The sequence below is a fragment of the Ascaphus truei genome, chromosome 9, assembly GCF_040206685.1.
Source record: "Ascaphus truei isolate aAscTru1 chromosome 9, aAscTru1.hap1, whole genome shotgun sequence".
In the NCBI taxonomy this organism is placed as follows: Eukaryota; Metazoa; Chordata; class Amphibia; order Anura; family Ascaphidae; genus Ascaphus; species Ascaphus truei.
Genome location: NC_134491.1, coordinates 37,625,621 through 37,640,037, shown reverse-complemented (window position 1 = coordinate 37,640,037; position 14,417 = coordinate 37,625,621). Strand labels below are relative to the sequence as shown.

The 14,417-nt window shown below is 46.5% G+C and overlaps 1 protein-coding gene across 1 annotated transcript in view; it reads left to right on the top strand.

Annotated features, from left to right (window-relative positions):
• The window catches only part of LOC142502831 (putative helicase MOV-10), a 91,822-nt gene that overhangs the window by 26,013 nt on the left and 51,392 nt on the right, over positions 1–14,417 (top strand). The window contains exons 7-10 of the mRNA XM_075614387.1: positions 7,672–7,834; positions 8,726–8,880; positions 10,384–10,560; positions 12,051–12,198. Of these exons, the coding sequence (XP_075470502.1) occupies positions 7,672–7,834; positions 8,726–8,880; positions 10,384–10,560; positions 12,051–12,198 (643 nt within the window). The remainder of the gene's footprint in view (positions 1–7,671; positions 7,835–8,725; positions 8,881–10,383; positions 10,561–12,050; positions 12,199–14,417) is intronic.

Genomic DNA, 14,417 nt, shown 5'->3' with positions numbered 1-14,417 from the left:
GGGAACTGCCAAGGGAAGGGGGGCTGAAACAGAAAAGGCAGACGGGTATTTCTGTTCCATGACACTCCCCGTCTGGTATCTGGAGATACCACTATTTAAGGTGTATGTGGAATATATGTGCAATATAACATAACATAACTTCATGTCCACATAACGGTGGGATACCGGCCGGTACCACCAGCTTGACGTCCTTTGCCATCTCGGTAAGGTAGGTGGAGGCACAGCTCTAGGTCAGCTTGATGCACCACAATGTCTCTCAGAGTTCATAGAACTGGTAGTCAGTTCTTCCTTATTATAGTCCGATTTGGGCATTAGGAGGATAGTCTCTGTGATAGGTCTTAAAAAGGTTTTAACGATCCCATTCTGGGTCACCCGAACTTCTACCTTGCGAACCCTTTCGTCTTCGCTTGGGATGGTTCTGATTATAAGTCTGTCGATAGGTAAATCTGCCATCCTTTGGTCTTGGCTCTTTCCTCGCAGCATTCGGCACCTGACACATTTGTGGAGATTACTGGGCACGAACCTTTTCATGCCAACGATCCAAATGCCCGCCGCCCTAATAGCGCCTTCGGTGAAGTGTCGTCCCTGATGCATGATTTGTTCATGGTAGTAGCGCACCAACAAAGTGGCGATGTGATGTCGGCCGGGGATGATAAGGGGATTGCTTCCCTCCCTGCTCAGTTGGGACTTGTTGAGGCGGCCTCCTACTCATGAGGCCGTCATTGTCGATGAAGGGATTCAACTTCCAAAGTGGGCTGTTTTTGGGAACACTCTTCCCTCTGCGAATGCAATTGATCTCTTCCGCATACGTTTCTCTCTGAACATGACTGAGAACAGTTTCCTTAGCCCTTGTGACTTCCTCCACGGTGCGCAGCTCTTTGCAGATGTGCCAGCCGTGGCAGCCGGTAGTTTTACCATCTGGTGTCTGGCGGAAGGAGGAGGCTATATGCCTGAGATGGGCTACTGCTCGCAGAAGGGCTGTCCACCTTGAGAAGCGATGGAATCGATGTGATCCGAATGCGTTTTTGTGCAATACATTGGTGAGTAACACGGATACTTGTGGGGGCCTTATCTCCGTATCCTTCTCGGGATCCACGAGTTCAAAGTCGCCAACTGGGGTTGGTGGCGTTTCCGCGGGCTGCGCAAGAAACTTTGGTCCTGTGAGCCACGATGTGCTCTGCAGTTGAGATGCGGGTACTGATCTGGTGGCGTGATCTGCAGGATTCTGATTTGTGGGCACGTGGTGCCATTGTTCTGGTTGGGTTGACTTCCTGATTCTTTCTACACGGTTAGCTACGTATACGTAGAATCTCCTTTTCTTGTTCTATATGTATCCCAGTACCACCTTGCTGTCCGTGTAGAATCTGACGGCATCTGGTTTGCTGTCCATCTCGTTCTCGATGAGCTCCGCCAGTTCTACCGCAAACACTGCACCACATAGCTCGAGTCTGGGTATAGTATGGTCGGGTTGTGGCGCCAGCTTAGCCTTGCCAAGGATGAACCTGATGTGGTGACTTCCACCCACGTCCGTGGTTTTTAGGTAGGCCACCGCTGCTATAGCTTTTGTGGAGGCATCTGAGAATACGCAAAGCTCTTTGCTGTGTGCGGCGGTGAGAGATATAGGTGAATAGGGGCGTGGGATTTGAAGTTGCTCAAGGGCCTTCAAGGAGTGCTTCCACGTCTCCCACTCTTTCCGTTTTTCTGTGGGTAGTGGGGTGTCCCATTCCTGTTTTTCGAAGGACATTTCTCTGAGGAGAGACTTCCCTTGTATAGTGACGGGAGCCACGAATCCTAGCAGATCGTAAAGACTGTTAACGGTGGACAGGACTCCGCGACGTGTGAAGGGCTTTTCTTCGATGGCTACCTGGAACGTAAAGGTATCTGTTTTAAGATTCCAGCTTATCCCCAGGCTCCGCTGTATGGGAGGCGTGTCGGTCCACAGATCCAAATTCTTGAGATCGTTTGCTTGATCATCTGCGTGGAACGCCTTCATCACTCTGGCACTATTGAAGGCTATTTTGTGCAATCTTAGGTTGGCATTTGCTAACATCTTTTGCGTCCTTTTGAGTAGATCTATGGCTTCTTCTTCGGTGGGAACTGACTTTAATCCGTCGTCCACATAGAAGTCTCTTTCGACGAAGCTCCTGGCGTCTTTCCCGAACTCTGCTTCTCCGTCTTGGGCCGTTCTTCTGAGGCCGTAGGCGGCCACCGCAGGTGATGGACTGTTCCCGAAGACATGTACTTTCATGCGGTACTCCGTGACTTCGTTTTCTATGTCGTCATCTTGGTACCACAGGAATCTTAGGTAGTTACGGTTGTCTTCTCGCACAAGGAAGCAGTGGAACATCTGTTGAATGTCTGCTGTTATGGCGATTGGCTCCTTGCGGAAGCAGATCAACACTCCCAGAAGACTGTTCGTCAGATCCGGCCCGATGAGGAGAACATCGTTTATGGAGACTCCCTGATGCTGAGAACTTTAGTCGAATACCACTCGAATTTGGCTAGGTTTCTGGGGGTGGTAGACGCCAAACGACGGGAGGTACCAGCATTCTTCGCCTTCTCTCAGTGGGGGCGCCGACTCTGCATGGCCGCTGTGGAAGATTTTCTGCATGAAGGCCACAAAGTGTTCCTTGGTCTCCGGTTTCCTTTGTAGGTTACGGCGAAGCGAGTCGAGACATGACATGGTCTCTGTTGTTTGGGAGGCGTCTTCTTGGCAAGCGGAATGGTAGTGGGGCCACCCAATTGCCTAATTCGTTCTTGAAGAGCTCCTTATCCATTAACCTCAAGAATTCTTTATCTTCCATTGATGGCGCCTGTTTGTCGTCATCTTTTGTGGTCTGGAACACTGTACCCCCTAGGCCATTGGGGTGTTTTCCTGCCACAGGCGCGTCCCCATAGTTCCTTTTGGTCTCGAGCTTCTCGTGGACCTGGAAGTGGTTCGGACAGGGTTTGAAGTGGGATGCGTGAGTGTTCTCCAACAAGTTTGTTCGTAGGGCGCCTACGTTGTCGGGTCCTCGTATTCTGTCTATGCATACTTCTCCCACTACCACCCATCCTAGATCGAGCCTTTGAGCGGTTGGGCCGTTGTGGTCCCCGTTTCGCTGTTCGCGGATCTTGTGTGCTCTCATAATGTCCCTGCCAAGTAGCAGCATGATCTGTGCGCCTTCGTCTAGTGGTGGGATACGCTTTTAGATGGGGATGGTGTCGCGCCACGTCTGGTGTGGGGATCTCACTCCTATCTTCTGCCATGTGATTTCACTCGATGAGTGTGGGAAGGGGCATGCTCACTTTGCCGTCTATTGAGCATATGGTGTAGCCATTCACTCTTCTCCCTGTAGTCGCCATTCGCCCTGCGCATATTCTGAGAGTGTAAGGAGAAGCACTGTCTTGAATATTGAACATGTCGAGGAATTCTGACCTGACCAGTGATCGGTTGCTCTGGTCGTCGATGATCGCATACATCCTTCTAGCTCTTTGGGGTTGTCCCTCTGGGTGCACGGCTATCAGACATATTTTAGAGCAAGATCTGACGTCGTTCCCTTCTCCGCATACTTCTGTGCATTTGGACGCTACCGACGTCGTGGGGGGTGTATCTCCCACCTCTTCCTCCCCGCCCTGCTATGTCGAAGAGTTAGGGGCTTTGCTTGCTTTGGGCTTCATAGCTTCCGGGTGTAAAGCGGCTATGTGCCTGTCGCTATCGCACTCTGTGCATTTCATAGCTTCTTTGCAGTCCTTGAATAAATGAGTTGTGGAAGCACAACATTTGAAACAAGCTCCCCATTCCCTGAGTAAGTTCTTTCGCTCCTCTATGGGTTTCATTCTGAATCCGACACACTTGTTAAACGGATGCGGCCTTTTGTGAATAGGGCATTCTTTGTTGAGGTCCCTTGGTTTCTTGTTCCTGTCGGCCGCCTGGCCGGGACTCGTGTGGGTCGTAGGGGGCACGTCCGTCCTGTGGACCGAGATGGGTGTTCTGGAGTCCTTGTATCTCCCTGCTGACCTTTCGTTCCTCGGGTGGCTGGCGCTGGATGTGGTCTGCGTCCCTAAGATGAAGCTGGGATCGTTCCTCGTCTTTGCTGCTTCGCGAATGAAGCTCAAGAAAACTGAGAATGGGGGGTAAATGACTTGCTTCTCCCTTTTTGTATTTGGAACCTTGTGAAATCCACCTTTCTTGGAGGTTGAAGGGTAGCTTCTCCAGGATGGGTCTCACTCCACGAGCTGAGTCTAGGACGTTGAGACCTATTAAGGAATGGTCTTTCCTTGCGAACTCCAGTTCTTGCAGCAGGTCCCCGAGCTCTCGTAACTTCGAGTAGTCTTTAGTTGTGATCTTGGGGAAGCTGTCGACTCTTTTGAAGAGCGAATCCTCGACTGCTTCGTGGCTGCCGTAGGACTCTTCTAGCCTTTCCCACACTAGGTCAAGACCTACTTGGGGTTGGTGCGCGTTTGCCGCCCGCAGTCTATTCGCGTGCTCTCTGGATTCGTTCCCCAGGAACTTGAATAGCAGGTTGAGCTCTTCCCTTGCTGAGAAGTCCAAGCTGTTGATTGCGTCTTTGAACGTGAACTTCCACGTCCGGTAGTTCTCAGGGCGGTTGTCGAAGCTGGTGAGTCCTGCTTGCACCAGGTCACGCCGGATCATGTACTTGACTATGTCTGTCAGACCTGAGGCATCGGCGTGTTTGTCCCGTTCTGAGGTAGTTGCTGGGAGGGTCTGTGCGGTCGCCTCTTCTTTGGCGTGGACGCGTGATGGCTGCTGGCCAGTGTGAGGGGCTGTTTTCTCCCGCGTGGGTTTACCTGGATTGCGAGCCTGTTGTGGTGCATCCGTGTACGCGCTGGCGTGTGGATCACTATTGCGGCTGTGGCTATCCCAGGCAGCATGTACCATTGAAGGAACAGCATCTTCTCCTCGTGGGCCTACCAAGTCTTTATTGTCTGTGGAGTAACTCCATCCGTGTTGAGATGGTGCGCTGGTGTTTACACTGAAGAGGCTCCTTACGTAGTCTTCAGTGCGCTGGGCTGGATCCTCTGAGGCTATCCGTCTGTACGGTTGCTCCCCGCCATCCTGTTGCGCGGCTGCTTCTAGGACTTCAGCTTGGGCTATGGCGGCAGTGGCTTCCTTCTCTTGATTAAGTGTCTCTAGTTCCGCATCAAATTCGGCTTTCCTGCGCGCAGTCGCTGCGGCAGTGGCGGCAGCGGCAGCGGCATTAGCGGCGGCTGTCTTTTCCTCCTCTTCTATGCGCGCTCTTCCTGCTCTTATGGCTGCTTCTCTGCGACTATATCCGGCCCTGGCGCGTGCGGCCTCTGCGGTGGCTCGCGCCTTGGTAGCGCTTGCGCTTGACGCGTGAGATTGCGCTGATCTTGCTGACCTTGATGAGTGTTTGGATGTACATGAGCGCTGTGACGCTGTCTCCAGGAGGAGCCCTTTTCTCTCACTTTGGGCGTCCGTGATGGCGGTCTGCACGATGCCATCACGTTCTAGGTCGATCGCCTTTTGCAGGTCGCGTTCTCGCAGGCTATCTTCCGTGTTAGTTCTTGTTAGGTGAAATATGCCTGTGACAGTGCTTGATAGCGCGAGTGATCTATCTTCAATTGAGTTATTGTCTGCTCGAGCTGTTGTATATAGTTACCAGCACCGGCGACATTGCATATCCCAAGTGTGGTTGTTTCCCAGGCCAACTCTAATTTAGCGCGGTGCGCTTCAATGTCAGTCTCATATTTTTCGCGGGCCTTTTGTGTCAGTGTGACTGCCCGTTTGGGCCTTGCGCCTGCCTGCGCCTGTTGCAGATGCGCAGCGGTCTCTGTGTCTGAGTGATCGCTTTCCTGCGTGATGTCTGGTGAGGCTCTGAGTTCTGCCATGCTGTAGGTGTGTGTAGGCCTTTAGCCAGTGCGTGTGGCGTGCGGTCTTTTACCTTGTCAGCGATGGGCGTCTGTCTCAGATGATGCCGAGCGGTGTCCTGCAGCGTGCAGCGTAGGGGTAGCTGTACTCACAGGTGTCCGGTGGCTCTGACCCGTGTCCTGGCGGGTGTCCGGTGGCGTGGCCCTTGATGGCGCTGGCCGTGGGGACGTGCGCAGGGGTAGGTGAGATGGTGGATCCTCACTATGGGGCTGTGCAGGGGGTGCACTCAGACAGAGAAAGGCAATTAGGTTTTGTGTAAGGAGCACTGTTTGTCTGCAAAGCTGCTGCCTCGTGTGCAAGGTTGCTTGTGCAGTGTAAGCTGCTGTGCAGTGTAAGCTGCTGCTTGTCTGTTAAGGCTGCAGGCTGTGTGCAGTTGAGCTACTTGGTGCTTCTTTGTGTGCAGAGACTGCTCTGTTTTATCATGGAGTCTGGAGTAGCAGCTCCTGTAAGTGTCTGTAAGGCACACGGTATCTTCTCACTATTCTGGAAGCCAGGGGTCATGTGTAAGATGATTTAGCTCAGATAGTGTCAACTCGGCTCTCTTTTCCAAGCACAACAAGTTCTGTTTCTTTTCTTTACTTTATTTGGGGAAAGTAGCATAAAATACAGTCACTTGTGAAGAGATGTTGATGTATGAATAGTGTCTCTCTGTGGGTGCCTTGGTAGTTAAGAGCAGGTGAGAAGATAATCCTACCATACAGGAGTATACAGCAGTGCTCACTCATCCAGAGGTAATGGTGGAAAAGGAAGTGAGGGGCAAGGGTCACACTAAAGGTTCAGTGAGACTGCACTAACTGTCAGCAAAAGACAAGGGGGAAAATGGGAAAGCCCAAAACTAGGAGGACTGGAGAAGTTGCCAGAGCAACCAGGGGAATGACAGACTGGAAGGAAAAAGAGATACATAATGTATCCATTCCATCTGCACTGAGAGAGAACTGCAAGGAAAGTGACATCCTAGTGCAGCTAGCAGGGGGAACTGCCAAGGGAAGGGGGGCTGAAACAGAAAAGGCAGACAGGGGTATTTCTGTTCCATGACAGTCTGAGAACACTGAATTCAAGCTTTAGCAGCTTCTACAGGTATGTATGAAGGGGGTCAGGTGGTCATGTTACAGTGCTATGAAAATGCTTCATTATAAAGGCGACTTTTCAGGCGGGAGAAAAAGGAGTTCTAGAGGTAAGGACAGTGTGCGAGAAATGGCAGAGAGCGGTAGAGACACATGGGACACAGAGATGAGAAAAGCCTTAACTGCTTCAGTGCCCCATGAAGTAGCCACCACGTCATGAGGTCTGGTGCCCTGTGACGTACCAGCTACATCATGGGCTCCTTGCTTGTTTTCAAGTGGAGGTGGGGTCCCGCACTCCTTTGGAGTGCTGAATATGATCTGACCAGATGAGGAATAGGAGAGATGACTCTTTCAGTTTCGTCATCAGTGACATTGCGATCATTGCTCCTCCCGAGGAGCGATTACATGAACGTAATATACCAGAGGGGGATATGGCCCCTTCGGAACTCATGCATTAAAGGAGAGGAATAGCTTTTTATAAGTGATGCAGAATTGAATGGGAACCAAGTCAAGGGATCTGAGGAATAGAGAGACAGAGACAGATCTATGGACAAAAATGATAAGCATACAATAAAAAGTGTTGGTTGGGGTGTGTGTATAGGGGGGAGGGGGGAGCTGCTTCCTTAATTGTGCAAATGGAGAATATTAAGGGTATTTAGGGGCAAGGTTTGGAGGGAATATTACTCACCCTCTCTCCTCTTCGCTGCTCATCAGAGATCTGCTATCCAGTGATCTGCACTTTGAAAACTATGACAATAGGTTCCATTTGCTGCTTCACCTGGAGGAGACCCAGATGGAGGTGGATATCAGGAGATACGACATTAAGAACGAGAAAATGCAACGGGATCCAAGGAATAAACGGCTCCTGGTTCTCAATGTAAATATGAGGCGTCACTGTCTCTTTTTCTGCTATATTATATAAATGCATGGTTCAGGGCTAGTGTACATTATATTAGTTAAAGAAAAATATAGTGGAAGATGTCTGCTGGATTGGCCCGCAACACAATTATTTTTAACGCTTTCACTCCCATAATTAATGATGCATTTCAGGCCCCTTTGGTAGCTAAGTGGTTCAAAAGACTTCTGTGAATTCATGCTCTATGGGCACTGGGCCATAGGGTGCTCAGAGTGGGAGAGAGGGGCTTTCCATCTGTCATTGCAGCTTGGTAAGGGAATGCAGACGCAATGACGTTCTCTGGCATTAGTAAATGACTGAATCTGCGAATCAAAGGAGAGGAAAACGTTTACTGCACTGCATCATGTTGTGCTCCCAGCTGTGTCATATATAACAAGCTTGTGGCTCCTGGTAGATATTTTGATGCAGAGGAGCAAAAAAGAATGCACATGGGCACACAGTTTGATACAGCTCATACAATCTGTGTGCCCTCCTTCACTACTCATATTAACACACTTTAAATCGCAAGCTGATATACATGGGGCAGCAACTGGAGCAAAACCTTAATACGCTGAGACAAAGAGATACCAGATAAATTATATCCTGTGCCAATTTTTGCTCCAAAATTGCTTTAGTGCATAGACCCCATTATGAATATGGATGGCATCAGCATGTTTAATTTAAAGGCGTCCCCGCCTTCAATCTCCCACTGCCTCCTCTCTAATCAATATGGTGAGGAGTGGGGGGTATGTAGTACTCAAATTTGCAAATGATGCAGTAACTCAAATTTCCCCGAAGGGAATCATGCATTACCCGGGTAATCACTATATAGAATAGAGTATTCTGTGATAGTTTTATTTTTCTGTGTTTCAGGTCCCCGGTGTGGCTGAGAACAGGCCGTCCGTCCTAAAAGGAGACCACCTACTTGTCACAGTGGCTGCGGAAAGCGGCAGGTTTGGAGTTGTTGCCTACAAGGGCTATGTGCACGCGGTGGAACTGGAGAAAGTGAAGCTGGGCTTCTCTCAGAAGTAAGGAGTATAATATCAACTGAAGGCAATCCATGTTAATTACATTTGTATATTGATAATGGTGTACATAGCGATGCAGGCATAATATTACAGACTGACCAGGTTTCCTTCTGTGATTTGTTTAATAGATAACATCATTTTGGTATTTTAACCAGTTATTTAAAACTATCCTTGACTTACTGAATATTTGCTTCTCTACAGACCTGCAGAATCTGAGACGGTCTTGGTTAACCAACACATTTAGTAGCTTTAAATTCTTATCTCAGTCGATTCAAAGGTGGTAACTGCGTTTACCTCTTCAAAGGGTTAAGGCTTTATGGCCCATTTATTTGAATAGTCCATAAGGTGCCTTAAAGATGCAGTTCACCCCAATATTCAGTAAGTGAGCTCTATGTGATCCCCTTTAAAGTAGAGTACCAACCTTTTTTCTTGTCTTCCTTGCCACGTATGTGTCAGCGCATTGTGCGCCCGTACACACGCAGCCACTGGGGCCTGCCCATAGAGGGCTGTGCTGTGGTGTGGGACGCGCATGCTGCAACACGCGCCGCGATGACCACCGGGGACTCGGCCTTAGGAGTGAAAAGTTAACCCTTTCCATAGTGTAGCCGTATTGATGGGCATAAGCAGCATGCAGGCTTAACCTTTATTGTAGGTGCCATGCGGTCACAGTTTGTTACAGCGACACTGTTTTAGATGTTCTGTTATTTATTTTTTAACTGTCTAATTTCTGATTTGGTTACTAATTGGCCAATCAGATGTTGTTCTCACTTCGCCAGCCAATTGAATATGGTTCAAAATAGAACTAACCCATGTTATTCATTAAAGTAACAATCCACCCTAACTAACCCCTATTTTTTTTAGTTCAGTGCTATTTTCATAGTGGGGACCCCCGTATTCTCCATATACTTACTGGTGAGGTTACTATTATTACTTGCTGGTTTTAAAAGGGGATTTAAATGGCTTTCCTTTTCGAAGCTACAATTTAGACTCCAGCTTCCTATTGGTCCAAGATGTGGTAGCCATTTTGTTTCCCCTGGAAGAAGATTTAAACCTGTAAGTTTCTTGGGAAACATGGTGTCCCTGTAGCTGAAAATATCGACATTTAGCTCCAGGAAATTCTCCCCAAGTGCCCTGGTATCGGACTGGGGGAGAGTGGGGGACTTCTGCTGCTTTAAACTCCAGCAACGTCTCTCATAATTGGCTAGTGCTTAGCTGGATGAAAAGATTTTTAGTAAGTGCTGTATGTGTTACTATAAGGTTCTGCATCTTTAAACTGAAGCTGGGTGTAGCACACCTTTTATTCACATAAGGTTTAATTAGACTTCACATTAGCTCCATGAGACAGTGATTATCTTCTGCTAATGGTTTACTTTGGCAGAGTGTTCTCTTATTCCTCGAACAATACTTTTTGTATCTCACGATATAATATGTTTGTATAGCAGTCAGTGCTGCGTAGCCATTCATTAGTAACACAGTGGTTTCTCTCATTCTCCTATCCTACAGCCTTTTGAAACTATTTATTGACAACATGACTTTTGATGTCACATTTACATTCAACCGCCTGCCATTGAAAGTACAGCACAGAGCAGTTGAATTGGCTAAAGAGAACAACCTTAGGGATATTCTATTTCCAACATCTAACAGTGGGGAGAGCATCATCCCTCAGGATAAAAGACTAAGGTGAGTCATATGCACGGGCAGCGTATCTTTGAATACAGTTGTAACAGCCTCCATTGTTTTCTTTTGGTCAGAATATGGTGGTATGTGTTGTAATTTTCAAAACTCTCCCTGCTATTGAATCCTATGGAAACACTATGATGATCTGTGTTATAACAGAATGTGATCTGTTATCATTAAGAACAATGGGGATGGAACTGTGGTTAAGCTAAATAGTGGTCCAGGAATGTGGACATTGCATTCCACAGCTAATTAATGTGCCTCTTATCGAAATCATAATGCAGATTGTATATCTGACATTCCATAAAAGATTCAGCAGAAAAAGTAAAGTATTTATATTTTCATTTAAAAAGGTGCAACATGTTTTTGTAAAGAATGCTCTAATGGTCTTCCTTATAGAAATATAACCATGTTCAAAGAAAAGACTGAGCTGCTTTTGTTTCTTTTGAAATGAAGCACAAATCCTTTTCTTCTGAATGGGGGCGTGTTGTTGGTCAATTGTTTTTATTACACTTAAATGTAAATTTATTCTCTACTTCATCATAAGTAGGAATCTTCTCCGTTACTCGGACAGATACCCCCCTGTAGGCCTTTACCACTCTTAAGGTGCTGAGCAGGAAAAGAATACGAGCAGCTCGGAGGAGCAAGTAATTGAGTCGGACACCAGTGATCGTTGTCAAAAACCTCTCCTAGTTTATTCTTGGTTACATCAGGGGTTATATAGCTAAGCAAGCGAGCGAGTATACGTGCAGAAAACTTACTTCCCATATTCTGACATTAACTCCTTATCTAAAAGTCACAATAGTCTGTCTTTGAATGAAGTCATAAATTCTGACTCGGGACTTGAGAAACTGAATGCTGAGATAGCAAAATGTGAAATTGCGTGTGTCCAGACTTCCTGCTTTTACAGGAACTGCCATCTGAACACATACTTGGCATTCATCCAACATAGATGGGGCATATATGGGGCAAAGGTGAACAGAAAAACAACTTAACTTAACAAATCGATATGGAGTAGTACCCCCTATAAAATTCAGATTATCACCCACCTAGTCCTTACCACAGAGCCAATAAAAAATAAGTTAGGGGGAAGAAGGATGCAAACTCTTGTTGATCACACAGTGACATAAGACATAAGAAAGCTTCCAGCCAAATCAAACCCCTCCCATATCATAGCTCTCCATTTTTACAAAACAACTTCAAGAACATTTAAAGTACTGCATGTATGTATTTTTACTTCCCTGCTACAGTGACCATATTTAAAAGTAGCAAAAATGATAAGTTAGTAGATGTGTACAATTTTTGGGGACAACTATTTGGTTGCTGATTGGCATTGGCCATTGTTGTTTTTATAATGTGTTTAGCATGGAGTTGGTTGTGTGTAGCTTTCCATCTTGCATCAACAGCCACACAGATGTTTGTGAAGTCAATGTCCAGCTTTAAACAGCTGCAGTTGTACAGTACATTTCATTTCTTGATTTGATCATTTCCAGCCTTTACGACCGAACTCTTGAGAATAACCCAGAACAATACAATGCAGTGAAACAGATCGTGAGTGGAATATCCAGGCCAGCACCATACCTTATATTTGGGCCCCCAGGTACTGGGAAAACAGTTACTTTGGTAGAAGCTATCAAACAGGTACAGCACTTAAAGCATCAGATCTACTCTACTCATGAACAATCTCTTTTCTTTTTACCATTGCAAAGTCCTTTTTACTTCTGATTTCACCTTTTTAAATTCGGTAGATGAAGTGTTGAGATAACCGTTGTTAAAAATGTGGCTACCCTGCGAGGCTTAGGCCAGGTTCCCAGTGGCCACTGTGGTGTACGCTACGGACGTGCGCACCACACACAAGGCACAGCCCTCTATGGGACAGGCCACAAGCCGCGATGCGTGACCGCCTTGGCCAAAAGAAAAGATTTTTGTCTTTTGGCGCGGTGGCCAAGCATTGGTCACGGCGGTGGTTCAGTCAGCGAGGGCGAACTAGCTGTGTGACGTCATGGCTGCGCCTGTTGGATCTCCTGCTCTGCTCTGAAAGCACAGCCGCAGAGAACAGGTCATGGCTGAAACTGTGCACGCGCTGCCAGGCACTTCGGCGAATGCGCAGCCGTGACCACTGGGGTCGTAGCCTCAGAGGATTGTACAATTTTGGGATTAGGGTTTGGTTTAGTGTTAACCCTGTAGTGGTTAAATTTCTATCATTAAACATACAGAGATATAATCTTGGTGTTATAGGAAGTATTATTACTTTGGTATTGGGCTACAGAACAAAGTAGGGCTGGTAATGGTAGTTACACTCTACATATGTTCTGTATATGCTCTGTGTATGCGCTAAACAAGACATTGAGATAGATAATCTACCACTCAAATACACAAAGCCATAAACTTAATGTTTTTGTATCAGTTACTACTTATTTAATAAAAAAAATATATATTTTAAACACACATCATATCCTATGAGCATTCCAATCTTCGCTGCTGGGAGTGTGTCCCTCCCCACCCCCTTCATATCGCTCCCCTTCACCCTCCTTACTAGTATTCCAAGTTCATTTGTGGGGGTTATATTTGTGATAAAAGCTGTGATATGTGCATGATGTATACTCGCATCTTCTCCCTCTCCCCCCCCCCTCTTTTCTTTGTTCTGTATCCTCTCCCCATTATACTGTAAAACATTAATAAATGTTTGCAAATATTAGTTAAATCATCCCTATTAATGGACTTCATGGCTTTCCTCTGTGTGCTGCCATGTTCAGTGTTCTGCATCTCTCTGCTGTCCAACTGTCCCCTCCTGTGATGCTATTCATTGTCCTGCCTGTGACAAGTGACACCATCTTTGAAAGGAGTGTGATTTCAATATTACATTTTCTTTTGAGATTTTTTTTTTTTAGCAAGGTATCTGTTAAGCACTATTTCACTGTTTTGGTTCTTACATTTTTCCATGTTTCGGGTTTGGTTTTGCTAAATTATGGGAAAAAAAATCAAAATAGGCAGAATTTATTTCTCTAACTTTCGGTATACATTTAGGGGCTTTTAGTTTGCAAACTCAACTTCACCAACTTTTTAAAAGGAACAAACAAAATAATTTGTTTTCAAAGTTAAACCTTACTGTGGGCTTTGGCTAAAAATTTCATTCGAACTCTAACTACTGTACGAAGTTCGTTTTGCAAACCTGTGAACCTGCCCAAACGATGTATTTATGCTGCTAGATAATTTAGTTACATTGTATCTTCCTGTTACAGATGCAGCGGCCGTTATTCAAACAAATCATGGCGCTGATTCTGTGTGCGCTGCTGTACTCCACGTGGCATTAACGCCGCCAATCACACCAGGCACACGTGTTTATCACGGTTGCTTTGTTTGAATTTCATGGATTGTGTGCAATTAAATGCAATGAAATGAATGAATTGTAATGTGTACAGTACTGTGCTACTGTGTCAATCTCAGGTGTTTAAAAACCAGAACACTAAAATACCATTTTCTGCACTTGCGTGCTCTTACGTCTTACGGTTGGAAGAAATCCCGCGCAGTGACATGGGTATTCCGAGGTATACACTGCTTGAAGTGGTCAATAACAGCCGCTGCACCTGTATCTAGGGCGTGTTGACTTTTTATTATGCATATTATGGCATGATAGCTCTGTTCTGCTGTTCTGAGTTTTAAAGCATTATCATATCATTTGAGATTCAGGAAGTGCCTTACCACACAATAATGTGTGCAAGAAGGTTGGCTACATCGGTATGTTAAATTACATTGATGTCTATGATGCCTGAAATGCCCCGTACCATAAATGACAATCAAAATGGCAACATACCTCTCTGCTGTCCTCTTGTTTTATTTGTAACACATTCTAAAAGCAG